The 27319-nt window shown below is 41.4% G+C and overlaps 1 protein-coding gene across 4 annotated transcripts in view; it reads left to right on the forward strand.

The window, feature by feature from the left end:
- MTM1 (myotubularin 1) overlaps positions 1–27319 on the forward strand; it is a 127327-nt gene that overhangs the window by 32471 nt on the left and 67537 nt on the right. For all 4 annotated transcript variants that reach the window (XM_012753340.2, XM_012753342.2, XM_012753339.2 and 1 more), the window contains 2 exons: positions 18899–19009; positions 23211–23312. In XM_012753340.2, coding sequence (XP_012608794.1) covers positions 18899–19009; positions 23211–23312 — 213 coding nt within the window. The remainder of the gene's footprint in view (positions 1–18898; positions 19010–23210; positions 23313–27319) is intronic.

The following is a 27319-nucleotide window of genomic DNA, read 5'->3' on the forward strand; positions in this document are numbered from 1 at the left end:
TTATTCCACCCATTTTTTAGGGCAATTCTAATCTAGATTAGTTTGTGTCTTTTTATCTTTTTATTTTATAATTTTCATATTATGTCTGAATTTTGGGAAAAAATGTTGTTATGCCTATTGCCTTAGCTGTGGCAGCCTGCTTTTATAGCTGCCCCAACTTATAGTATCTCCTACAACAAAGTGCTCATAGAGATGGGTGCATGGATCAGGCCACAGGGCATTTAATTTATGTGAATCTATTTGTACATTTAAGACTGGAGATGAGTAAATGTTCTCATTTTCCAGAATGGAGAAGAAGATTTTGGAAGTTAACAGCAAGCTAGATGTCAACCCTTGGCAACAATTGGCAAACATTCTAAAAATAATCATTTTAAACAGATGATTTTTAAGTACGTACAAAAGAAAGAAACCATTGGGAGTGTTGTTGGCACATTGTCGTGATAGAGTCAAGGCATATGACAGACAGACCCCGGTAGAGACACATGGGCTGAACGGTGGCAGTATACTTAGGCGGAGTTATAGACTGTATACTCAGTGCTTCATGCCAGCCAGGAGGGATGGTCACTAGCAGCCTGCTGTGCAGGACCCTTCCTCTCCCATGTCTAATGCAGTGCAGAGTAGCACGTAGAAGGCATTCATGTCCAATATGTGAAAAACTCTAAATTAGCCAATGTGCTAGATGACAGAATCAGAGTTTGAAATGATCTTAATTGGCTAGGATGTTGGCGCAAAACTAATAATACAAAATTTAGCGTGGATAACATTTACTTAGTAAAAACTGATACTTAGTTGTATTAGTGAAGGATGAAGGTAGTCTGTCTTAACAGGGGCCCAAGCTTATTAGAACCAGTAATTGGATAGGACTGATTAAAAAGCTAATATACCTGTAGACTGAATTAACAAAAGCATAATATAATGGCCAGACAAAATGAGACGGTAGCCCCATCTGAAGTATCATGATCAAAGCCAAGTTCTACATTTTAAGAGGGACATTTTAGAGTACAGATAAGACCAGGCTAGTGAAGGGACTGCAGTATGATTGCTGATCAAAATAAATGCTGATATTATCTGAAGAAAAGACAACTAAAGAGAGACATGATAGAATATTTGAAGTGCCTTTTTGTGGAGCAGGGATTAGATTTATTCTATACAGCTCCCAAGGGTCAAATTAGGATAGATTGAAAGATTTTATGCTAATGTATGTGAGAATTGTCAGAAATCACAATGAAAACAAACATTATAGTCTCTTTCCCCTCTGAGACTCTTGGCTTGTTGACTAGCCACATGTGCCTGGTTCCATTTTATGCTATCACTGATGATGAACTGTGAAATTATTCACACTGTGATGACATGACAAGATTGTATATATGGTGTAATCTCAACTATGTAAAACAAATTAGTTATAGAAAAGAGGCTAGAAGGAAATACACCAAAAGTTTCAGTACTTGGGATATCTGGAGAATGGAATTATGCATGCTTTTTTTTTCTTCCTTTAACTTGTCAATATTTTAAAAAATACCTAGAATGAGCAGATATTACTTTTATAATTGGAAGAACACTTAGCAAATTTTATTTTTGTTTTCACATGGCACCCTAGAGAGTGGGGATTAGTGCCGAGTGGGTGAATAAAATGCCTGTCTGACACTGATTACTAACTTATTTCTTCTTCCACTGAGTTTTGCATAAACATTTTAAGCAATTAACCACAATATTTAGTCCGTAAAAGCAAGCACCTAATAGCAGAAAATGTCATATAAAGAATGCCATTTAAACGGTTATGCAGGAGCCTAAAAACATAGTCATCATAGTGGTTCTTCACTTAAAATCCTAAACAAGAACATTGATTGTGGATTCTGCTGCAAAGTGTGAAAAATTTTGTTACGTGTTTGAGAAAGAGCTGTCATCTCACTGACATTTTGAAGTGGACACCTGTTTGTTTCAGGTATGTACACACTGCAGTGGGAGTGATGAATCCAGATGTGTGCAGTCTGATTCTGGAGTCAGCCCTCACATGTTATAAGGTGTCAACGGCAGATTCCCTGCCTCCCATTGCCCAGGGAAGTAGAGGAATGGTGGTCATGTCCTTAGATGGCCACAGTGGCCTTCTTCTACCTGGCCCTTTTTGCATGGTCTGCCCTAAGCACTGCCTCCAGCATGATCCTCCTCACAGCGAGGCTGATGGACTAGCTTCTTAATTCTAAAATGATCATTGGCTCCCTGTTGCCCACAGAATAAAATCCATTCTCCTTTGTGTGGCATAAAAATCCTCTGACTTCTCTAGCCTTGACTCACAGCACTTCTCCCCAAATGTACCATTCTTAAACTATGCAAAGCCCCTTCCCTTTTCTCATCATGTACCAGCTGTCCTCACCAAACCTGGGTGCCCTTTCTCTGCCCCTTTCGGAAGCTACTATTCATCCTTCAGAACCCACCTCAAAAGTCATACTCCCAACTCGCCACCCCCGGAGCTTTCTCCAGCTTCCCTTGAAGGAATCACTCCCTTTTTGTCTCTCTGCAGCCTTCTTCCATGCCTCTGGGTTAACAAATTGCTGTGAAGCCTTCCCTGGCCACCCTAGCTAAACTTTTAATACCCTTCTTTCATGTTTAATTTTTCTCCTGAGCACTTATCACTATCCACTATTTTATATATATATATTTCACTGATTCATCTCATTTGTTGTATCTGTGAGCATAGGGATGCTGTCTGTCTGTTCACTGGTTTTTTTTCAGCTCTTAGGATGGAGCCTGGCACATCGAAGGTACCCAGCCAGTATGTGTAGAATGAATGAATCCTGTCTTATTTGCTGCTCTGTCTGTGGTCTTAACAATTGCCAAGTCCTTTTTGTCCTTCTTGCCTAGCTAGTGCAGTATCCAGTAGGCAGTAGGCACTCAGTGAAAGTATATTCATTGAGTGAACAGGCTTCTATGTTGTTAGAGCTGCCTAGAGAAGGCCTAGTCACTGTATGGACCCTACTACATTGTGGCACTTTAAGGATTTTACATTGCTTCTGGAATTGAGGAATTCCATAGCCACCTTTTGACCTTGAGGGTGTTAAGACATTTGGCTTTGGATTAATGTTATGACTATGTAGGGGCTACTGTAAGCATGTGATACCCTATTAATCTGGCAGACAACCATGAGAAAGACTGTTTTCAGATTCCCTTCCAGGAGAACTTTGGATTCAGACACTATAGTGGGTGAGAAGGATAATTTAACCTTTATTCATTCATGTCTTCACTCCAGAAACATTCACTGAGCACTGTGGTGAATATAACACCACATAAGGTGAATAATACTATCTCCCGAGGCCTGCACAGCCTTGTGGGATGTAGAGATGAGCAATTGTGGTGTAATATGACAGAGCCTGCAAGGGGCATCCATTGTGTTGTGAGATTATAAGGAAGAGGACTATTACCCCAGCATGCTGATTCCTAGAATGCATTATAGAGGAGGCGATATTGCAACCGAGTCTTGAAGAATGGTAACAATTTCCTGAACATGACGGAGGGAGGAGCATGTCAGGTAGAGGGTTTCCCTAGCCGTATGGTACTTTTCCATGTCGCATATGTAACGATAAGAAAAGCACAGTATGCTATGGAGATGGTTGAGTGATCTGTGGGAACTGGAACATCAAGGGTAAAGGGAGGAGTGGGGAACAGGAGGAGATGAGGCTGGAAGAAGAGCCAGCAGGCAGCCTCAAAAGTCTAATAAGTCACACTTAAGCAGCGTGCAAGTTACGTGGCAAATGATGTATCAAGTGTGTGTTCTAGGAAAAGGACTCTGACTGCAGTCATGTCTGATGGATTAGGGGAGGGAGAGGGAGGCAGGAAGACCAACTAGGATGTTATTTTAGTTTTCCAGGTAAGCAACAAGGGCCTAATGCATTCATAGTGGAGATAGAAAAGAGGGGACAGCCGTGAGAGATTCAGGAGCATTTGGGTGGCGTTTGGAACTAGGAGTTGAAGGAAGAAGCTGAGTCAAGAGATGACTCCTGTGAATTTTTACTTGAATGATGGGAGCTGCTCCCATTCATCAAAATCGACAGTATGGGAGTAGGTGTGTTGTAGATAAGCCCTATGGGGAAATGCGTCTGAAAGAGAGGACTTACAACTGTGCGTCTACAGGGTGAAAATGTCTCAGGAGCAGGCGGAAGCGTGACTCTGAAGCTTCTGAGGTGATTAGCATATAGGCAGCACTAAAGCCCACAGAAGTATGTGAGATTACCTGGGAAGAGTATGTAACATAAAAGGCTGTGGGCTATGGAGAGAATCCTGGGGGACATGAACATTTTTCCATGGCAGGGAGACAAAGAAGCGCCAGTGGAGAAAACAGAGCAGCAACAGCGAGAGCAGTAGAAATCTTCTGCTAAAAAGGCTGTGGTAGAAGAGAAATATCCCCAGAAGGTATCGAGTTATGGTGTGAGATGTTGCGAGATTTGGTAAGATAAGAATGAAAAGAGGCCATGGAGAGTCACAGGGAGCCCCAGTGAGGGCAGAGTCCACAGGGTTGCGAGTCTGACTGGTTGGTCATCCAGGCCTCAGTGAGCTTCTCCCCATTCACTCTTTTCTCCATGGCTTTATGTACCCCCTTGGCTTCAGTCATTTCTCTACATGATATAAAATCATACATTAACAAATCTCCTTAAGGTAATATTAATATTAAAACAGTTGATCCCATGGAGACAGAGAGTAGAATGATGCTTACCAGAGGCCGGGAAGGGTAGCAGAGATAGGGGATGGTGTAGGGATGGTTATGGGCATAAAAATAGTTAGATACAATGAACAATATTGGTAGCATAACAAAGTCACTATGATTAACAGTAAGTTAGAGGATACTTTAAAATAGCTAAAAGAGTGGAATTGGAATGTTCCAAAGAAATGTAAAATGCCTGAGGGGATGGAAACTCCAATTACCCTGATTTGATAATTCACATTGTATGCCTGTGTTAATACATCACATATGTATGTGCCCTATAAAGATATACAATAATTAAAAATTAAAAAATCAAAACCACAATGAAATATCACTTATCTCCAGTGTTCTCACTGGAGATGGCCTTTATTAACAAGTCCCAAAACAATGAATGTTGGTGTAGATGTGGAGAGATAGAAACACTCCTACATTGCTGGTGGGACTGCAAACTAGTTCAACCTCTGTGGAAAGCAATACAGAGATACCTTAAAGCAATACAAGTAGATCTACCATTTGATCCAGCAATCTCATTACTGGGCATCTACCCAAAAGAACAAAAGTCACTCTACTAAAAAGATACCTGCACTCGAATGTTTACAGCAGCACAATTCACAATTGCAAAGCTGTGGAAACAACCCAAGTGCCCATCAATACATGAGTAGATTAATAAAATGTAGTATATGTATACCATGGAGTACTATTCAGCTTTAAGAAACAATGGTGATATAGCACCTCTTGTATTTTACTGGATAGAGCTGGAACCCATTCTACTAAGTGATGTATCTCAAGAATGGAAAAACCAGCACCACATGTACTCACCAGCAAATTGGTATTAATTGATCAACACCTAAGTGGACATATAGGAATAACATCTATTGGGTGTCTGGCAGGTGAGGGAGGAGGGGATGGGTATATGCATACATAATGAGTAGGATGCACACCAACTGGGGGATGGACATGCTTGAAGCTCTGACTCGAGGGGGGCAAGGGCAATATATGTAACCTTAACATTTGTACTCCCATAATCTGTAAAAAATAAAAAAAGGAAAAAAATAAAATACATTTAAAAAATAAATAAATAAATAATTAAGACAAAGCTCCTTAGAGTTTACTGAGCCCCTTTCCATATATTCTTCCATCTGAACGTGAGTGACATCAGCTGATGAGGAGGAAAAGCAGATGCTGGCCTGGCCAAGGCCCTGGCATTGACTGTTTTTGGCGCCTTAGTTTCTCATTCTTTACTCTCTCCTGCATATTTCTTGACTTTTGAACTAATCCCAGACTCATGGCCAATCTGAAATAATTCAGCTCCTTCTCCCTCCCCCAGTTCCTACTTTTGGTGTTTTTGTCTCTTTTAATGATGCCACTTTTCTTCCTGTCACCCTGGAGTTACCACTGTCTGCCCATCCTCCCTTCTCCTCTGCAGACTTTTGCATATTTGCCCTTTCCTTGCTAATCCTTTTGCCCCACCCTCATTCACAGCCTTGTCCCCAGCATCATCTGCCCCCACAGGCCCTTGCAACCTCCCTCATGTAGGCCTCCCTGCCTTCAGCCTCCCTCCAGTGCATTCTATCTCCTCCCTAATATGTACTTGCAATCCTTCCATTCCTCTGCTCAGAAACTCTCAGTGGCTTCTTTCCTACCTTGTCACACATTCCTTAGCCAGGTGTTCATAGTCCTCTCCAAGCCACTCCTGTCTTATCTTCCCAGCATTGTTCTTTCCCACCTCTGCCCTGAGAATACACCCCATGCTCCAGCTCCTACGAGCTGCTCACTAGTCCCTAAACAAACCCTGTGCTTCTGCACTTGTGGATGACTCCAGCCATTTTTTTCCACCTGGAACATGTGGTCACCCTACCCCATCCCTACCATTTGCCTCCCAACCCCTTTAGAAATTATTTTAGCTGTTTAATATAGAAAGTATATAAAGAATAACATAAACATCTGTGGATCCACCACCCAGCTGAAGAAGTCCCATCCCCTCTTGCACCTTCACACCAGAGGTAATTGCCAGCCAAAAGATGGAATTTCTTGTTCCTGGTCATTCCACATACTCCTTTTTAGAATGGCATATAGGAAATGTGTAGGAAGCTAAAGGAATGGGGGCTTCTAAGGCCTTCTGGTTGACCAGATCATAATCCCTGGGCAGTATAATTTGGCTCGAAGTTCACGACTGCTGGCAAGATGAGAAACATGTTGGGCATACAGTTTTCATTTTCTGATAAGACAGAAATAGCACATTCTTCCTGGGTTAAATTCAAGGAGAAATTTGTTGTTTGGCTTGTCTCTAAAAGGTACTAACATAGTGATTCTATTGTTAAGGCAGTATATTACCAAAGATTCTTGAATCCTGTTCAGTTCAATGGTTCTTTTGTTGACCCTCTATAAAGACAACACATACGTTAATGTTTACTCAGTAAAACTATTTCTCTGAAGGACTAGCATAATGTGGTCTACTTTGCTTTGCTGATGGGTTACCAGCACAGAGATAGACTTTGGAGAATCAATATGGGTGGACAGTCCACATGTCAGACTCTAGCAAATATCCAGTTCTGAAATGACTTTCAGACAGGTGCTAGGTGGCATGCCGTCTAACAGCTGGGCATCTAAAAAGTGCAGCAACACTTATATTCCCTAATCTCTATTGTTGGCTGCCATTGGAGCTGTAAGCCTTGGATACCACCAGGAAGAGAGACAAAGTTTACCTTCCATTGTGAGCATTTAAAAGCCTAACCTATATTCTTTCCCAGAGGGAAGGCTAGCCCATTTCATTACAAGCACAAGCAAAAAGGAGTCCCGTAGTATTGTTCTTTTCAAAAAAATGCATTGGAAACCTTTCAAGATTGTCTTTTTTTCTGTGTAGTGGATTCAGTTCTTTATATTTTAAAGTAAGTGAAATAATACTAAATAGACCATTATTAATAAAACACCCTAGTGTGTCTATAAATAAGAATACCAGTGGGATCCATACTCTAGATATTCTTTTAAACTTCGAGTCTTAAATCATCTTATATTGCTGCTGCAAAATGAATACTGTTTTCAGGTTTTTTTTTTTTTTTTTTTTTTAAAAAAAAAAAAAAGACAGTTCCTGCTATTACCCTTGGTTTCTCTGCCCCTTGTTCCCATGCTAATCCCCAAACTTGGAAGGTATATGGGCTGCTGAGCCCAGATGTTGAAAGTTACATAATGGATCCAATTTATTAGCTCCACTACAAATTAGGCTTTCAGACCTCAGAAAGTGTCTCATCTCTGGTTTGGCAATTCTTTTAGTCTCAGATTGACTTCTCATTACGTCCTCCACCACTGCAGTGACAAACCTTCTGTGCTCTTTAGCTGACCTTGTCTGTTGTTCTGTTGAAAAGTTAAAAGTGGTCCTCTCTGAGCTCTTGTAAATTCCCCTCAACCTAAGGATGTCTACCTTCGCTCATCTTTTCTTCCTTCCCTCACATCTGAGAGGTAGGAACTACATGTCTTCTTTTCCAAAGTGAATCCCTCTCACCAAACATTTCTCCTTTTACCTCCTCTGGAGTCTTAGTGCTCCATTGGTTATTCTGTGTCTTACATTTTTGTTTTCCATCATTTTTGGTTCTCTTTCTCCCCTAGTCTGCAAATCTGCTCAAGTCTCTTTATTGTAAAACATCTTCTTGTGTTCTTCCTGCCCCCAATAGTATTATCCTCTGTCTTCCCCTTCTTTGCCAAACTTCTTTAACGATTAGTCCACACATGGTGCTTCCACTTCCAGACCATCCACTCCATAACTTCTTGTGGTCCGGCTTCTGTTCCCTACTGAAACTGCTCCTTCACTGCTCAGTTCCACTGGCCTTGGTTGAATCCTCCACTTCTTCACTTCTCTGCAGCAATCAATACTGTAGCCTACCCCTTTCTTCTTTGTCCTTTCCCCATACATTCTTGACTCTTCTCCCACTACTGCCTTTTGCCTTCTATGCAGTTCATGTTTTCTTTTTATTATTATTTTTATTTTTAATTTTATTTTAGTGTATTATGGGAGTACAAGTGTTAAGGTTACTTATATTGCCCATGTTCCCCTCCCCCCTCGAGGAAGAGCTTCAAGGATGTCCATCCCCCAAACGTTGCACTTCTTACTCGTTGTGGTTGTATACACCCGTCCCTTCCTCCCCCCTCCCACTCTCCTGACACCCAATAAATGTTACTCCTATATGTCCACTTAGGTGTTGATCCGTTAATACCAATTTGCTGGTGAGTACATGTGGTGCTGGTTTTCCCATTCTTGAGATACTTCATTTAGTAGAATGGGTTCCAGCTGTATCCAGGAATATACAAGAGGTGCTATATCACCGTTGTTTCTTAAAGCTGAGTAGTACTCCATGGTGTACATATACCACATTTTATTAATCCACTGATGAATTGATAGGCCCTTCAATTGTTTCCATAGCTTTGCAATTGTGAATTGTGCTGCTATAAGAATTCGAGTGTAGGTGTCTTTTTCATAAAGTGACTTTCGATCTTTTGGGTAGATGCCCAGTAGTGGAATTGCTGGATCAAATGGTAGATCTACTTGTATCACTTTGAGGTATCTCCATATTGCTTTCCACAAAGGTTGAACTAGTTTGCAGTCCCACCAGCAGTTTAGGAATGTTCCTCTCCCTCCGCATCCATGCCAGCATTTGTTGTTTGGGGACTTTTTGATAAAGGCCATTCTCGCTGGAGTTAAGTGATATCTCATTGTGGTTTTGATTTGCATTTCCCTGATGATTAGAGATGTTGAACATTTTTTCATATATTTGTTGGCCATTATTCTGTCTTCTTTTGAGAAGTTTCTATTCATGTCCTTTGCCCATTTTTTGATAGGGTTGTTTGATTTTTTCTTGCTGGTTTTCCTGAGTTTTAAATAGATTCTAGTTATCAGCACCTTATCAGATGTGTAGCTTGCAAAAATTTTCTCCCATTCTGTGGGTTGTCTGTTTGCTCTCTTGACAGTTTCTTTGGCTGTGCAGAAGCTTTTTAATTTCATTTGGTCCCATTTGTTTATTTTTGTTGCTGTTGTGATTGCCTTTGGGGTCTTCTTCATAAATTCTTTGCCTAGGTCAATGTCCTTGCAGGTTAGATGTGTTTCCTGAAGGCAGCAGATACTTGGCTTGTATTTTTTTCATCCATTCGGCCAGCCTATGTCTCTTGAGTGGGGAGTTCAAGCCCTTTCATTTATTGAGATAACTGATAGGCGGAGAAGATTTCTGTTCATTTTGTTGGGTTGAACTTTGTTGCTTTGTTTTCTCTCTCAAGCCATTGTAGTGTCTGGTCTTTGATCTTTAGCATTGAGTAGATTTACATTCATGAGTGTTTATTATGCTGATCCGTGGGTAACACTGTTTTGAGTACTTCTTGAAGGGCTGGTCTTGTCTTGGTCGATTCCCTCAGTCTTTGCTTATCTGAGAATGTCTTGATTTCTCCTTCATATGCAAAACTTAGTTTTGCAGGGAATAATATTCTAGGCTGGCCATTGTTTTGTTTCAGAAGAGTGAGAATGGGGCTCCAGTCTCTCCTTGCTTGTAAAGTCTCAGTAGAGAAGTCTGATGTTACTCGAATTGGCTTTCCCTTGTATGTTACTTGCTTCTTTGATCTTATAGCTCTTAGAAGGGCCTCTTTAGTTGATATTTTGGTCAGTCTGATGACTGCATGTCATGACGTCTTCCTGTTTGCACTGAATCTCCCAGGGGTCCTCTGAGTTTCTTGAAATTGTATATGGAGATTTTGAGCAAGGCCTGGGAAATTTTCCTCTATTATATCTTTAAATAGCTTGTCCAACCCTTGAGTATTTTCTTCTTCCCCTTCTGGTAACCCTATGACCCTCACATTAGGTTTCTTCACATAATCCCACATCTCTTGTAGGCTTTGCTCTTTTGTTTCTCTGCTCTATCTCTGTGACTGATTTATTTAATTGGAAGGTGTTATCTTCAATCTCTGAGATTCTTTCTTCTGTTTGATCTACCCTGTTCTTGAGGCTTTCCACTGAATTTTGTAGTTCCCTGAATTGATTCTTCATTTCTAGGAGTTTGGTTAAACTTTTCTTCATTGTATCGATTTCTGTAGTGAACTTTTGTTCCAGGTCCTGGAGGCTTTTTGTGGTTTCTTTGTGTTGGTTATTGAGTTGTTCTTGCAGGTCGTTGAATTTTCTTATGATCCACATTCGGAATCCTCTTCTGTCATTTTGGTTGCCTGATTTTGGTTGGTGTCCGTTTCTGAGGGGCTGGTGCTCCTCTTTGGGGGTGTGTTTTCCGTTTGGTTCTTCATATTTCTGGAGTTTCTTCACTGATTTCTTCCCATGTTGATCAGTTGTTGCTTCTTTCCTTTAGGTTTTTATTTTAGTATTCACACGCCTTGTTTAGTTTCTGAGCCAGTAGGTGCCGTCTGTAGGTGACGTTTGACCACTCCCTGTATATGAGTCAGTAGGTGCTGTGAAGAGGGTGTGCAGGGTGTCCTCCTTGTCAGTAGGTGGCGCTTGCTTGGAGGAACAGGCTATGCTGTTGTTTTTGTGATCTGTGACCAGCTCTTGTTCCTCTAGAGAGGCACTCTAGTGCCTCAGGTGGTTGTTGGGGCCCTGGGACTTCCAGGTGTGTCCTTTTCTCCCTTTCAGTGAGGGCTGGTCTGGGAGTGAGTCTGGGTGGAGCTGGGTTGGGTAAGCCTGCCCTCAGGCACCACCAATGCGGTTAGTAGGGGTCAAAGTTCTGTTTTCTGCTTCCGGGAAAAGCTGTCAAGGAGGGGCTGGAATGGCCCTGCTTAGTCAGAGAGTCTGCGTGTGGTGGTGGTGCTGTTTGAGATCCGCAGTCTGGAGCGGGCCTCACTTCTTTCCACCCTCCCCAACTCCGCAGCTACTCCTGGGTCTCTGCCAGCAGGCCAGACCACACGCCACCAGGCCTCCCCTGACTGTGATGCCGGCCGGGAGGTTCCCTGCGCAAGAAAGCCACCTGGGCTGGGTGCACGACCTCCCTTTGGGAGGAGGGTTGCCCTCTAGGATCCTGATCTGCCCCTGAAGGCACACACACTTCAGTAGGCTGTTCATGTGTATCCATTCTGTGCCCCGGGCAATGCGAGACCTTGGTGCATGGGATCTGATATGCAGGTCTGACCTGTGAGCCCCAGAGTTCAAACTCTATCTCCACCAGGGAGAGGGGTGCCGGTCCCAATTCACCCACGGGGAGCCCAAGCTGGGTCTATGTCTCTCAGCCTCAGGGTCTGCCCCGTTCTCCTGGAATCACCGGGCCAGCAGCACCTGGGAGGGCTGGCGGGTGCGGAGCTCACCGTCTGAGGTCCCCTTAGTCGGCTGTAGGGCCCCAAAAGGGAAGGTCCCGTTCCCTGGAGGTGCCTTCGGCTGGTGGCTATACTGTCTCTCTCGGCAGCCGTGGATAGCGTCGGGGGCGGGGAGAATGAGGCAATATGGTGCCTGCCCCGCGGCTTGGTCTGTCCACAGGGAAGTGCTCTTGCGGGATTTGGGAGTCTGGTGCCATGTCCGCTACAGGCTTACCGCTCACTGGCGGTGGCCGTCTCTGGACTGGTGTCCGCAGGTCTTTCTAGTCGCTGGGGCGCCCACCAGCAGTCCAAGATGCAAGGGAGGGGAGAGTTAATCGCTCTACCTACCCTTGCCGCTGGTCTCCAGGCTCCTCTGGCAGTCTCGGCTTCCAGTTCTCCTCTGCAACCTCCTCCTGTGGAGTCTCCCGTGGTCTCAAGTACCCCTCCTTCCAACCCTCGTCTGATGTATGCTCGTCTTCTTGCTTCTTTCTTCTAATTTCTGCTGGAATCTGTCTTTTCTGCAGAGACACTCTGTCTGGTGGTGTTTCTCGTCCACCATCTTCATTCAGATCTGCAGTTCTTGTTTTCTTTCCTGCCTCCTAAATATGTTTGCCCCGTAATTCTTTCCTTACTTTCTTCTTTTTCATTTGTCACTTGCTTACTCTAGTTCTAGTCCCAATCTTCTGTTCTTTATTGATTGGGTATTTGAAAGCCAGCTTGTGTCAAGCACTGTGCCAGGCGCTGGGATATGGTGGTGAGCCCAAAGACCCAGTTCTTCTCTCCTTAAGCTCATAGTTCTAACGTGATTGACAGGCGTTCTTCAAATAATCACAGCGATACGTAATAACCAGCTACAGTCAGTGTTGCATGGGAGTAGTACAGGAATGCAATAGTTGGGGAGCCTGGAAATTGTCTTGAGAAAATGATGCTTGACCTGTGATCTGAAGAAGACATACCAGTTACCTAGATGTGAGGCAGGGTTTAGGGAGGTGAAAAGCAGCTGAGAGGAGGACTTGAGACCAAGGGGAGCATGACAAGATGACAGTGTGGCTGGTGGAGTGTAGAATGGCAGGAGGTGAGGCAGGAAAGGTAGGCAGTGGCCAGATGACCTAGGCATCACCAACCCTGTTCAGGATTTGGGTTTTTATTTTTATTTATTTTTAATTGACAAATTGTATATATCATGTTACATGTATTTTTAAATACATATCCATTGTGGAATGGGTCAGTGAAGCTAATTAATATATGTATTACCTCACACATTTATTTTTGGTGAGAACACTTAAAATTTCTCAGCAATTTTCAAGACTACAATACAGTATTACCTACTATAGTCACCATGTTGTATAATAATCTCTTGAATTTATTCCTTCTATCTAACGGAAATTTTGTATCCTTTGACCTACATCTCTCCCCCACCGCTCCCAGGATTTGCGTTTTTAGAGTTCAGTGTCAAGATGCTTTTGAAGTGGTGTGAGCAGAGGAATGATAGGATCAGATGTGCTTTTCTAGAACATTGCCCTGGCTGCTGTGGAGGGCAGATTGTAGCAGAGCAACAGTGGATGCAGAGAGATTGCTGTGGCAGTGGGCCAGAGAAGTTGCTGATAGAGTTGGAGAAGCTGACAAATTCGAGACTGATTTAAGAGATCAACATGGTAGAGAAGGGGATGTTGGGGGTGACTCCTTGGTTTCCAGCCACCGAGACAGGCAACCTTGGAGAGAAAAATCATGTGTTTAGTTTTGGACATCTTGAGTTTGAAGTGCCCTTGGGATCTCTTCTAGTTCTGTATTTCTAGCTGCCTCCTGAATATCTGTACTTGGTTTATTTATCATAATCTCAAACCCAGAGTGTCTAAAATTGGCTTTGTTAATCTTTCTATAAAACCCCCTCCTGTGTTCTTCACATCTTTTTGTGATACCACCATTATCCATGGCAGAGACCTTGGCCTATAGTCTTGGCTTTCCCCAGTGGCTAATTGCTTTCACTTTCTGCCTCAGCCCTCTCCACTTTCAGATCCTCATTAGCCCCTCACTTGCATTCAAGCATCAGCTTCCATGGTTTGAGAAGTAGGTGTAGCCTTTCCTTGCTAGCCCAGAGTGCTCGGTGCTGCTACATGAATCTTCATCAAGCACCATTTCATTGTGGCATTCCTCTTCTCGAAAAGCATCCTGTGGCTCTCTGTAACCCTGATCCTAGCCCTGTGATACTCCCCTGGGAATTCTTGTCACCTGGTCTTAAACCTGACAAGAATTCCCTGGGGAGTATCACAGGGCTAGGATCAAGGTTACAGAGAGCCACAGGATGCTTTTCGAGAAGAGGAATGCCACAATGAAATGGTGCTTGATGAAGATTCATGTAGCAGCACCGAGCACTCTGGGCTAGCAAGGAAAGGCTACACCTACTTCTCAAACCATGGAAGCTGATGCTTGAATGCAAGTGACAGAACATAAAACACAAACGCAGAACACAAAGAAAAACATGGACACACATACAGACAGTTGACTTGAGTAATAATACACCGGGTCAGTTTTATTTTTATACTAAAAGATTAAAGTTAGTTCCTTGTGCGTAACCACCCAGGCATGGCAAGGATAGCCATAGATTCCAGAATAGCCTTAGGGAAGCAGATATCCCCTGACTCAGAATTTCAAGGTGGTTGCTCTAGGCACTAGGCATAGATAAAGGACCAAGATTAGCAAGGATGGGCAAGGTGAGCCACAGGGGGCATTTCTCATCCCCAGCTTCTCTTAGGGTGACCCCCCAAGATCTTCAGCTGAACCCCGGTGGCTGTGCCTGGCTTAGGTCACCCCTCCCTTTTGGGGTCTTACCTGTCATTGACTAACCAGCCATCTTATGGGGTGTACGCAGCAATCACAGGAACAATGTGTTTATCATGTGGCCTCCAGACCCCCAATGATGTGGGGCGGGGTAGCTCAGCTTGCTTACAACTCAGGTCCTTTGTTATGCCTCTAGGCAACATCCTTGTTTATCACAAGGACCTTGTCTGGAACAGATTACTTTCAAACACTCTGGGCAGAACATGTACATTACTCACTAACTTTAATTCTTAAACTAGGAAAATATATGTCAGTCCCCTACACTGGCCTGCTTATTTTTTAATAAAATCCTCATGCTTTCCCACACGTGCAGCTGATGTGACTTTTACCTGTTTCTGGAATGCCAGTCTCCAACTGCTATTGCTCCATCCTTTAAGGCTCATCTTTAATGTGGTCATCACCACAGAACCTTCATGTGATCCAATCAATAAGATATCGGCTTGCCCTCCTCTGTCTCCCATTCCACTTTGTCTGGACTTTTCTTAGGGCTCCTGGCACTTGGCAATCTGGTATCGTGGCTACTTGGGCACATGTGTCTTATCTCCCAGATAGAGTGAGGCCCTGAGCTCCATGAGAACAACTCTGCATCTTATCTTTATGGACCTCAGTGCCCAGTACAGTTTTTGTTACTTAGTAGATACTTGAGAGAGAGTGGATGCATTGTTTTACTTGTTTGTCATATTAACTTCTCAATTATTTTAGATACTTAAAGGAACAAAGGCACAGAATTTAGTTAGACTAGACCTTTGAGAATCCTTAAATATTTATTGATATTTAGATCGTGATGATTCAGGTTTCCAGAGAGTTAAGCTAATTTTCCTATTCTTGGATCTTCCAGTTCAGCCTGCTGAGCTATCTAATCTTGAATGTGTCATTCATGGAGAATGTGCAGGTAGCCTCATCAGGCTGTGGGTGCCTTTGGTCAGGAGCTGGCTAGTTCTCTTCAGTGTCCTATTTTCCATTTTGTGTAGGGCCAGAGCAGACTGAACTATAGAATTTCCTCTACACAGGGACAGAGAGCAGCAAGGCTTTATGTCACTTTTAATTCTTCTGTTTTTTTTTTTTTAACATTCTTGCTTCCATGTTAGTGTTAGAGTATCAGACTTTTATTTAGTGTCTAGTCTGTGTATTTTAAGTTTAAGTTTGACATTTAGGAATACAGTTCACAGATCCTCATAAATTTCAATATAGTATAATCTAAACATAATAACAGACTGCTTGATAGTATGTTTTTAATAACTGGACTACATTGAGAAGTACATCATAATATGCACCTATTAATATATACGTACAGTGTACTGAGTAGTGTTTTCATTTTTTGGCATTTGGGTTTTAATCATGTAGTGAGGTTTCTCACTCCATGGCAACAGCTAAAAAATTCCTCCTTATAGATACAAACAGACCTGTCAGATGCTTGCTTGAGCATACTTATCCACTATATTTGCAGAGCACAGTTACGTCTTCCAAATACTAAGATATTCTTTGCCATAATAATAATAATAACTTCCATTGTTTTCTAGCTACCATTGACAAGCATTGCACCAGGTACTTTAAATCACTTATCTCTAACACTCCTACTTTGCAGGTAGATGTGGCCAAGAGATAGTAACTTGCCAAAGTTATCCAGCTAATAAACATCAAAACTCAGATTGGACCAATTTTGTCTACCTTAAGAGTTTATGCTCTTTGTACTATGATAACTATACTCTTAGACTTTTTTGCTTTTTTATTTGAAATAATTATGAACTCATAGAATTTATAAAAATAGTACAGAGAGGTCTCGTGTACCTATCACCCAGCTCCCCCAAATAACTGTATTGCTTTATCAAAACTAGGAAGTTGATTGGCACAGTATAGTTAACTAGATTCTGACCATACTTGAATTTTCTCAGTTTTTTTATACACTCTTTGTATGTTTTTATACATAGTTCTGTGGCATCTTATCCCAGGTAACCACCATCAACAATGAAGATATGGAACTGTCCCATCACCACCAAAGAACACACTCGTGCTGCCCCTTTGTAGTCACACCCTCCCCTCCACCCCTAGCAGCCACTTCTTGATGCTCCATGTCTACAGTTTTATCATTAAAGAATGTGTAAAAGGACTCATACAGCATGTGTGACCTTGTAAGATTGGCTTTATTTACTGTGCATAGTGCCCTTAAGATTCTTCCAGGTTGCACATATCAGTAGGTCATTCATTTTTGTTGCTCAGTAGTATTCCATGGTACACATGCCCATGGTCTTACACCTTTTGTTTTTTTTTGTTGTTTTTTTTTTTTTTTTTTTTTTCAAGGTTCCAGCAGTTTTCTATATCTAGGTCTTACACCTTTTGAATTTCTAGATAACCCATGAGCTACATTTATATTTTATGAAGCATTTGAAATAAAACTTTTATTTGTATCCCTCAAAAGGATATTTTTAAAGAACAAAGTTACTTAACACATTAAGGAAAATTTTAGATTAAAAACTGTATAGTTGGCCAGGCACAGTGGCTCACACCTGTAATCCTAGCACTCTGGGAGGCTGAGGCGGGTGGATCGTTTGAGCTCAGGTGTTCAAGACCAGCCTGAGTAAGAGCAAGACTCAGTCTCTACTAAAAATATAGAAAAAATTAGCTGGGCATGGTGGCACATGCCTGTAGTCCCAGCTATTTGGGAGGCTGAGGCAGGAGGATCGCCTGAGCCCAGGAGTTTGAGGTTGCTGTGAGCGAGCCTAACACCATGGCATGCTAGCCCGGGCAACAGAGCGAGACTCTGTCTCAAAAATAATAAAAACTGTATGCCCTTTCATATCTTTGTTCATATGAATATGTATTTTATGTTATTGTGATCATAGTATATTTTGTATGCTGCTTTTTCCCACTTAAACTTATTTTTCCATGTACCATAACTTTAATAGTCAACTTTATGGAACAAGTATGGAGCTAACTATAATTTTCTCCATCCTGATATCCACCTCTGGCTCCACTTAACAGCTTCATGCATATAGCTTTTTTTCCTCCTGTTGAATGATAGCCGTAAGTTCTCAGGAATGAGATTATTGGATCAAAGAGTAGGACCATTTTTATGGTTCTTTTGATGTGTGTTTCCAGGCCTTGGCTTAAATCTGAACCCTGCTTCATATTTACTAAACAAGTTACTGAATCTTTTTAAAGCCTTGGTTGCCACATCAGGAAACAGGGATACTTCCCCTACATTTTGCAGTGGTGGTGAGGATAAAATGAGAGGATGCGTGCCAAGTCCCTATTGCAGTATGTGGCGTAGAGAGGTATTTTGTATGTGGCAGCTGCTTGTGGCAATGATTGTGATATGACTTCACTAACATGATTTCATCATGCCAGCATTCTGTGGACCACACACACCTAGCATTGGATAGCAAATGATGGAGAAGCTGTGTGTTCGGGCCCTCTGCTTTGGTAAACACACCCTTGCCTGAGACAAGCACCATTTCCAGATGCTTGGTTTCTAGTGGGGGAACACAGACATGTAAATCTGTGGTAACAAGGCTGAATGAAGCAAGTGTTGTAATAGCAGTCTGAATCAAGAGCTATGGAACTTCTGAGGATGACGTAATTAATATTGCTTGATCTAATTGGGAAGCAAGGCTTCATTAGAGGTGATGCTTGCTGATCCAGGGGTGAAGCCATGGGGAGAATTTTGGTAGTTGGGAAAGATACTTCATTTTAGGGGAAGGGAACACCTTGAGCAAAGCACATGGCCTGATTAGAGACCAAGTGTTGTTTGAAGAATGGTGAAGGAATTCACTTAGTTGGGGTGCAGAATGTTGTGGGAGAGAAGCCTACAGAAACAGGTAGGAAGGGGACAGCACGGGGGCCCTGGAAATGTGTACTTGGGAGTTTAGTCTTTATTGCACAGACAGCACACAATAGCAAATGTTTAGGGATGCATCTTGATTGCATAATTGACTGTTTCAATGCTTGCTCTTTTATGTGTGATCTGTGTCACATTTTTGTTCATAAAGTGGTAAAAAGGACCAAGGTAAAAACACCTTGAAAGTATATGATTCTTTTAGTATGTTTTTGATGTTTTAATTATACTGATAGAAATATTGACTTTTGTATTTTTCTCCATTGCAGGATTCTGCTCTAATACTTGATGTTCCTCTGGGTGTGATCTCAAGAATTGAAAAAATGGGAGGCGCGACAAGTAGAGGAGAAAATTCCTATGGTCTAGATATTACTTGTAAAGTAAGAGATTCAGTATTTTCTTATATAAAGAACAAGGCACGTTAGTGTTGAATGATACTAGAAAGTTAATGTGGGTTTGAAAAACAATCAAAAACTCTTGTTCATCTAAGGCAGCGGTCCTCAAACTTTTTAAACGGGGCGCCAGTTCACTGTCCCTCAGAACGTTGGGGGGATGGACTATAGTTTAAAAAAACTGTGAACAAATTCCTATGCACACTGTGCGTATCTTATTTTGAAGTAAAAAAACAAGCGGGCAAAAACACCCGAATGTGGCCCACGGGCCGTAGTTTGAGGACACCTGATCTAAGGCTTTGGAAATGATTCTTCCCTCAAAATTGAGCTTTCCAAAAGTTCCTGGGGAAATAGTTCCCACACAAGGGAACCACTGTGGTCACTGTGTATGAGGACTTGAGGAACTGGTCCGTTTGTTAGCTTGACTGAGGGGGGAAGAAAACTTTATAGATAAAATTTCTTAAACCCACTTTAATTTTTGCTACAGTCTGCTCTGGGTACCCCTTCATGTCATGTGTTTCCAGCTAGATACCTTCATACCAGCAAAGGAAGGAGGAATAGAAGAGATTTTGCCCTCTGTGAACAGGATGTGTCCTTACCTATAACAACCATTATAACTTTTGCCTAGGTAGTTTTCAGAGGTAGTGGCCTAACATTTTGTTGTAGTAGTAACTGTGCACTGAGCATCTATGTCCATCCAAACACTTGTTAGGTGCTTTGCGTTCAGTACCCAGCACAGCCCTCTGAGCTGGGCATCTGGGAGATGGGGAGCCTAAGGCTCAGAAGAGTTAGGTAACTTTGCTAAGACACCTCCAAAGGCTAGTTCCTGGGAGGCTGAGATGCTTTCAAGTGTCTCAGGTGACTGAACCATCTGTGTAGTGCAGGGGTTAGCAAACTTTTTCTTTCAAGGGCCAGATGGTAAATATTTTAGGCTTTCTGGGCCACATAGGATTTCTGTCACATATTCTTTTTTGTGTTTTGTTTTTCCAACCCCTTTCACATGTGAAAAACATTCTTAGTTTGAGCACCATACAAAAACTGACCTGGACTAAAGTTTGTTGGCCTCTGGTCAATCTAAGTCCTTCACTCTATGGTTAGAGAAATGAGGCCTTTGCTGAGTGAGATTACTCACACAGGGTTGCCCAAGGAGCCAGTGGAAGAGCCAAAACTAAAGACTAAAGTCTCCTTTTCCTAGTCTCATCCATTATAATTTCTAAAAAACCAACCTTATATACTTATGTTTGGGTTATGATATATTACGGTGTTTCTCTCTGCAGCTTATAAAAGATCAATATTAGTACACTTTCAGAAACCAAAGGATTATGTCATCATTAAACTTTAACTGGAATTCTGTACTACTCCCACCTCACCGTTTTTTGTTTTACTTTGAGCTACCTTAATGCCTTATCTATTATCCCAGGTACTAAGTAGAGTATTATATATTACAGTACTCAAGGGAAAATGGGGTTGCTATTTTGATTACTTTGAAGGGAATTTTATTCTAATAGGGTTTTAAAAATCCTATTTGCCACCTTATCAATAGGAAAAACCTGTATTTAAATATCAATCCCCCAAATTAATAAGACAAAACACATTCTCACCCTTTGACTGTTGTAAGAACAAAAGGCTTAGGAACAACTCACCAAGCATAATTTTCAAATTTTACATATGTATATTTGTTAGAATTAGCATGAGGCAAAAGGTGGTGGCCCCTAGAACAACATTGTAGCACAATCTTTTAACCAAATTATCTTCTTAGAAACACTGATGTCATAGAGTCATATTCCATTTTCTCAGTAACAGACCTGTCATTGATGTAAAGGGAATCTGCTGTGGTAGGATAAAGACTCGCTATCCTGTCTCGCACAGGTTACATTTAACCTGCAATCAATAACCATAATACAACTGTATTTCTCTCCCCAAAAAAGTAGTTACAACCCCTACAAATTTGGCTATATAAGCTGTGCACATGGGGATTTCTGCTTGCCAGTGGCAACTTCCAAACTGTGGGTATAAATCTCAGAGGTCTTGTCCAGCAACAAGGGAGAAGGTAGCACTGGATATGTGAATTGTTACCCTGCAGCCCTCATACCAGCCCTTGCTGACCCTTAGTGTCTTTCAGTAAAACAAAAAAGCTACAGAACTATACTGCCACAGAGTCTGTCTCTCTTTTTCCTCCTCACTTTCATCTACTTGGTTTAAAGACAGTGGTTTTTTGAGATCAGCAATGATGTGAGTTGTTTGTTTAGAAATGCCTACTGGGAATGATGCCATGCTAAACCAGCCCTTCAGAGTCATTGTTATGGGGATATATTTACTTTGACTCTTACTGTAGCAGGGCTTGGAGCAGCACCATATGACCCAGTTGTTAAATGAGCCAAGGGTCTGGCTGGAAGACTCCTATGCCACAAGGATCTTTCCCAGGTACCCTTCCCTGACCAGTCAAACTCTGAGGAAACCAGGAGGAACTTACCAGTTAGTGTATGCTCTTATCTCTGTTACAGATTTGGTAATCTGCCACCTGTGAGTCATTTGCCTTTTCTGCTTCAATTTTCTTGTTGGCAAGAAATAATTGTTTTTAATTGTATCTTAATCAGATGGCAAAAAGAAGTTACTTGAATCAATTATGCCTTGGCATGTTAAAAGTAATTATTTGAATCACCAATAGATCAGAATAAATATTTATTTAGAGATGGTTAAATTTCTGGCCAAGAAGTTAAGAGAATGATGCTTACAGAGTTTTCATCTGACCTGTGGCTGTTAGCAAAAAGGTTCTTCCCAGGTCATTGAGCCCTGAGGGTCCTCAGTTATCCAGTATTGTACCTGTGGCTGGTTGTAAACCCAAATATCATCCATTTGAAAGGATCTTCCCTTAATTTGACTGTTGGTTTTTCATCATGAACCAACAAGTACTATCAACAATACTCTTGGGATGTGATGTGAATTCGTTGTTGGACTTTATTCAGTTACACGCTTTTTAAAAACAACAACAAAAATGAAAGCACAGAATCCAGGAGCTGGCAAGGCCTAATAGATGCCATCTGTATACAGAGTGATCAATCTCAGGTCAGTCATTAGCAGTCTTAGAGTTTAGTTCCTCAAACTTTCTTTGCTGCCATTTGCACTTTGGGATATCTTGTACATAGCACAGCCTTTGCTGGTCCCTCAGACCAAAGACTTAGGAAGCTTTAAGAATACTCTTGAGATAAGAAATGAAAAAGCAGTTTGAAAAATATGAAGATTATGATTTCCAAGAGTGCAGGTACTGGGTCTGTGTCACTACCAAGGTGTCCGGCATAGTGCTCATTTCCTGAAATGAGAATGGAAGGTACAGTGCAGGGTACAAAGTTTTCAATGTGTAGCCATCACTCACTCACAGCATCTTGCCTTTTTTTCCCCAAGAGACAACCTTAAAAATTCATCATGAAAATAAGATAGAATGTTATATTTTTGTTTATATATATATAAATATAATATATATAATACAAGTTGACTTTTAAAGGAGCTTAATTGGTTTGAATTTGGTTTAAAAGATAGTTTTCCTGCTTATGACAGAGACATGTATTAAAAAATACCTTTAAAATCTGGTTTTGACAATTACATTTTAGTTCCTGAAAGTATAGTTACTACTAATGTGGGGCACCTTAATGTGACTTACATAGAACTCTGTGAAAGTAAAATTGTATAGTAAAAATATATTACTTACATTACTTGCATGAGAGCTTAAAATGCCAGTCATTTGGACAGAAAGCTGCTGTATTTTAGTGACATGTTTGATAATGTTGAGATTATATTTGATCGCAGATATTCCTTTGAAAAGTTGGGTGAATAAAATATTGTTTTATAATTAAATACCTCAGAAACCAGTGAAAGTAGATAGACATAGCAGATGATGTGCAGCATAAGGCTTGATTTTTTTTTTCTTTTTATAAAGTGAATTTTAGTTCTGTCTTCTCTTTAGCACTAGTTGCTTTATCTTTGTACTGATGGCTATGATGGGAATATTTGCAGGTGTTCTTAAACTGGATATTTCAAATTATCATATAAAACAAAGCAGTTTTCTTAGTAATCTAGATTCATTGCCCTTTTAAGTAAGTGACTCTTCTTTCTTAATGAACAGAAGATTTCTTGCTAATTAACATGACTTTATTTGAAGACTGAACTGTCAAATTTCTCCTTTGCCCCTTAGGACATGAGAAACCTGAGGTTTGCATTGAAACAGGAAGGCCACAGCAGAAGAGATATGTTTGAGATCCTCACGAGATACTCCTTTCCTCTGGCCCACAGTTTGGTAAATTCCAGCGCTTTCCTGGGTGTCAGAAAGTTCTTAAGTGCCTTCTTTGTGAAAATTGCCTACGGGCTGGAATCCTCTTTCTTTCACTCTGTGTTGTGTTTCCCAGTGTAATATGCACTCAGGAGTATTTATCAACTATGATGTAATCGTTTCCAGAAGGAATAGGTCTCTTTCCTGCCAGTCTGCAGGATGTATTGCCCCAGGTGGCAGAAACACTATGCCTGGTGCCCTGGAGGCTGCCCTGGAGCCCTGCATGAGTGAGCCTGGGAGCTTCACCTGGGGCAACTTGTGCTCTTCCACCCGGAAGCATGCCCTTAGTCTCGGCCAGCCCTCTTTACAATGTAGAAGGTAGTGAGGCCAGCTGCCTGCAATGACGCTGTGAGGTCACATCCCAGGGTCTGTTGCTCTCAACTTTGGAGCTAATGACAGATATATGTGAGGCTTTTGTGGCTCCAGTTATGAATAAAGACGAACCCTCTGAGCCTAAATGCCATTTGAGCAAATACAGGATGTGTTGTGTAGGTACTACAGCCAGTAGCTAAGTAGAGGCAGGTTTATTTTTTAAAAGAATGACCTTTCAAATATTATTTGATAGTGTTTATATATATTTGGCAGGGCTAATTTATTAATATTATTCATTTAATGAGTTACAATCTATGACTTAGTCCATGAGGTGAGTCAGCATTATATGTACCTAAAACTTTTCCTTTCTCTTCACCAAACTATTGGAATGTCCTTAGCCGTGTGACTGAAAATAAGCCTTTTCTTGAGTCTTGCCCTTGATAGTCTTTCTTTATATCCTCCCTTCATCTTATTCTTTTCTTTTCTGTCATTCTTTGCTCACATCTTCTTACCCCTCTCCTCTTCTGGTTGACTCTAAACAAACTTGGAGGTGTCTACTAAGGAGAGTGAGGAAATAATTCTTTTTAAAAATATTGTATAAATGCCTTTATTTTAAGTGTAGGATAATTATACTGCAGACTAAACTGAAAGCGATGAAAGGGATCCTTAAGTAGAAGAGTCATGTGTTGATCACAGATGAAAGTGTAACACTTGGAAACAAATGCACTGATATTGTTGAATCATTTTCAGCCTTTTCTAAGTTTCTGATTAAATATGTAATTTTAAAAAATCTATTTTAAATGTTTTTAACTATATTACAATAAAAAGAGTTTTATGGGAACATATCTTCTAAATTATGAAAGTGAGAATGTGAATCTAATTTGTGAAAGTTCAGTTAGGAAATGTGTTCTGTCTTGGTTTATGCATATCTGCCCCTAAATTAAGCAGAAATTTGCAGAGTGGCAGGTTTGAAGGAGCTGAAGCCCTAATCCATCTCCTGCAAGATCTTGCTCTATTAGCCATCCCCTTTCTCTGGTATCTTCCTTCTCTTCTAGGAAAAGCCAAACGTTGCACCAACTTTCTCCTTAAACTACTATCCCATCTCTTACTTTGTTGCCAATGTCTGGAAGGAATATTCTAGCCTATCCTCATCTCCAGACCATTCATTCCTCTGGCCCATTCCAGTATGGAGCTCATGACCTCTTACTGGCCAAATCTAGTGGCTCATTTTCATCTTTATTCTGTTTGCTCTCTCCCTAGCATTCAACATTTTGACCACCTTCTACTCGAAAGTCTTGATTCCTGTGTTCCTGTACCATTTTGACTGTTCCTCTCAGTCTCTACTGCCGCTGTCTTTTCCTTAAATGTAAACATTTTCAGCTGTATTCTCTTCTCACCTTACTCACTTTGCCTTGGTAATTTCATTTATTCCCATGACCTAAGTTGTCACTGCTGTGTACATGACTTGTAAATCTAGCCCTGATATTATCCTTTAGTGAGTATGAGTCTAACCCTCAAACACCTTCCTCTGGAAGTCTGTGAGAATCACAAACTCATCATCACCCTAATGAGTTCTTTGCAGTTCACAAAACTTACTCTTTTTCCTATACGTCCTGCAAGTTTGAGGAGCCTCAGTCGTTCAGGTTCGATAACTTGAAGGCAACTTTTTATTCTCCCCCTGCCTTGCGTCCCATAGGCACATCAGTTCTGAATCTTTTGGTCTGCTTACTAGTAACACTCAGCTATTTCTTCCCATTTCTACTTGTGCTTCCTACTTTGAGCCATGCTTCCAAACTGGCTTCCCTTCTTTCAGTTTCCTCCCCTTCCTACTCCTCCTACACAATGTTGCCAGTTGTTTTTTGTTTGTTTTGTTTTTAATTTAAGTAGGATCATGTCACCATGTCATCCCTGCACCCCTGCGAAAATTAAAAAAAAAAAAAAAAAAAAAACCCAGTGACTCTTCATGGCTATGCTGTGTACATGGCAGCCACACAGGACAGCCCCGTGGTCCTCTGGCGCATGTCGTGCTGTCTCTGTTCAGTTTGCTGTCCCCTTTGCCTGCACTTCCACCCTGTCTCTTTAACACCCATCCTCCACACCCTCAGCCTTCAATGTCTTGATCCATCCTAGGTCCTTTGCCTTGCCTCATGTGTGCCCCCAATGAGAGTTCATCCTACCTCTCACTAGTCAGACTTTGTGTGTCCCTCTATTAGAGCACTTATCTCAGTCTGCCTCATGTAATTATGTCATAATTGCCTGCCACACCCCTTCCCAGCCTGATACATTATGAGCTTATCAAGGCAGGGATCAGCCTTTATTTCTTCTCTAGCCCCAGCATGATGAGTTATGCATGGGAGTTTTATAATGATGCTTTTTTATTGAACTCAGGTTTAGTAGAAAGTGAAGGAAAAAAAATGTTTCCACTGTATGGAAACAAACAGATGGATATTTCTGAATAATGTGAATCTAGCACCAGTACCAAGAATTCCTTATTGCTGTCACTGGAGTCATCCACAGAGAGCTCGACTTCTCAAATCTGTGGTACTTGGCTATATGTTTCCTATCTGCTGGGAATCCGTAATTCTTCCTTCGGGACGTCAATAAAGTAACAAAGTAGAGAAAAAACGTGAACTGAATTGTTCATACGAAGTTTTGGAAAATGGCATTCTCTTAAGTTTTAACCACTAAAAGTCATCCTTAAAAAAAATTTCAGTCAGTCACCAAAACAATACAAGATAGAGATCAAAACACTGCTTTTGGAAGATCAGTCCCTGATATTCAAGCCAACTTGTGCAACTGCTTCATCAGTCAAGTTCATTTCAGAGTCCCTGTAGAAGAAAAGGCTTGCGGCTTGAGTGATGAGAAGGGTGGGCACTATTGACAGAGTAGAGAAGTCAGAAAAGGATTTCATTTGCGGAAACAGGTAGAAGAAAGGGGAAGGAGGAGGAGGTCTGCAGGCCTGCCCCTCAGAAAAGAGTCTAGAGATGTAGATTTGGAATAATGGTTCTTAAGCTGTTTAGAGTTATGAACTCCTTTGATAATGTAGTGTGAATTATAGTTTCTCTTCCCTTGAAAAATGCACTTATGTATAGAACCTTACATAAAATTTTAGAGACTCCTGGCCCCTCTGAAGCTCCTCTGTGGGTCCCCAGCTAAGTAACAGTGGTATGTAATAGAGGAATTCAAAACCAAAATCTTGGAAGAGACAAGCTTTTCCAGCTTGTAGGGAGTAAAGATGGGAAAGGAGCCAGCAAAGTGAATGGTTAGAGGGATGAAGGAAGAACCTGGAGTGTGTGGTTTGTGGAGAGAGGGGTTTAACAGGGTGGTCCTGGGTGTCACATGCTGGGTGGGGCCGGGGAGAAGGATCAAGAGCTCTATGTGAACGCAACTCCCTAACTGTGACCTGCTTGCGGCTGGGACTTCCATTTATTATCTTTGTATCCCCAGTGCCTAATCCAGTCCTAGCATGCATTTATTGAACTTTGATGAATCCAGGAAAAGGATGTCAGGGCGGAGGGATAGAAGCCCGATTACAGGGATTTAAAAGGAGAGTAGTAGATGGTTTTTTAAAAAGAAATAGGAGTAGCAAGCATGTTAAGGGAAGATTTTTTTTTCCTTAAAATTCAAGAAAGGTTAATGAATATATTTGTGGACGGGGGAAA

The sequence above is a fragment of the Microcebus murinus genome, chromosome X (genome assembly GCF_040939455.1).
Source record: "Microcebus murinus isolate Inina chromosome X, M.murinus_Inina_mat1.0, whole genome shotgun sequence".
NCBI classification, from domain to species: Eukaryota; Metazoa; Chordata; class Mammalia; order Primates; family Cheirogaleidae; genus Microcebus; species Microcebus murinus.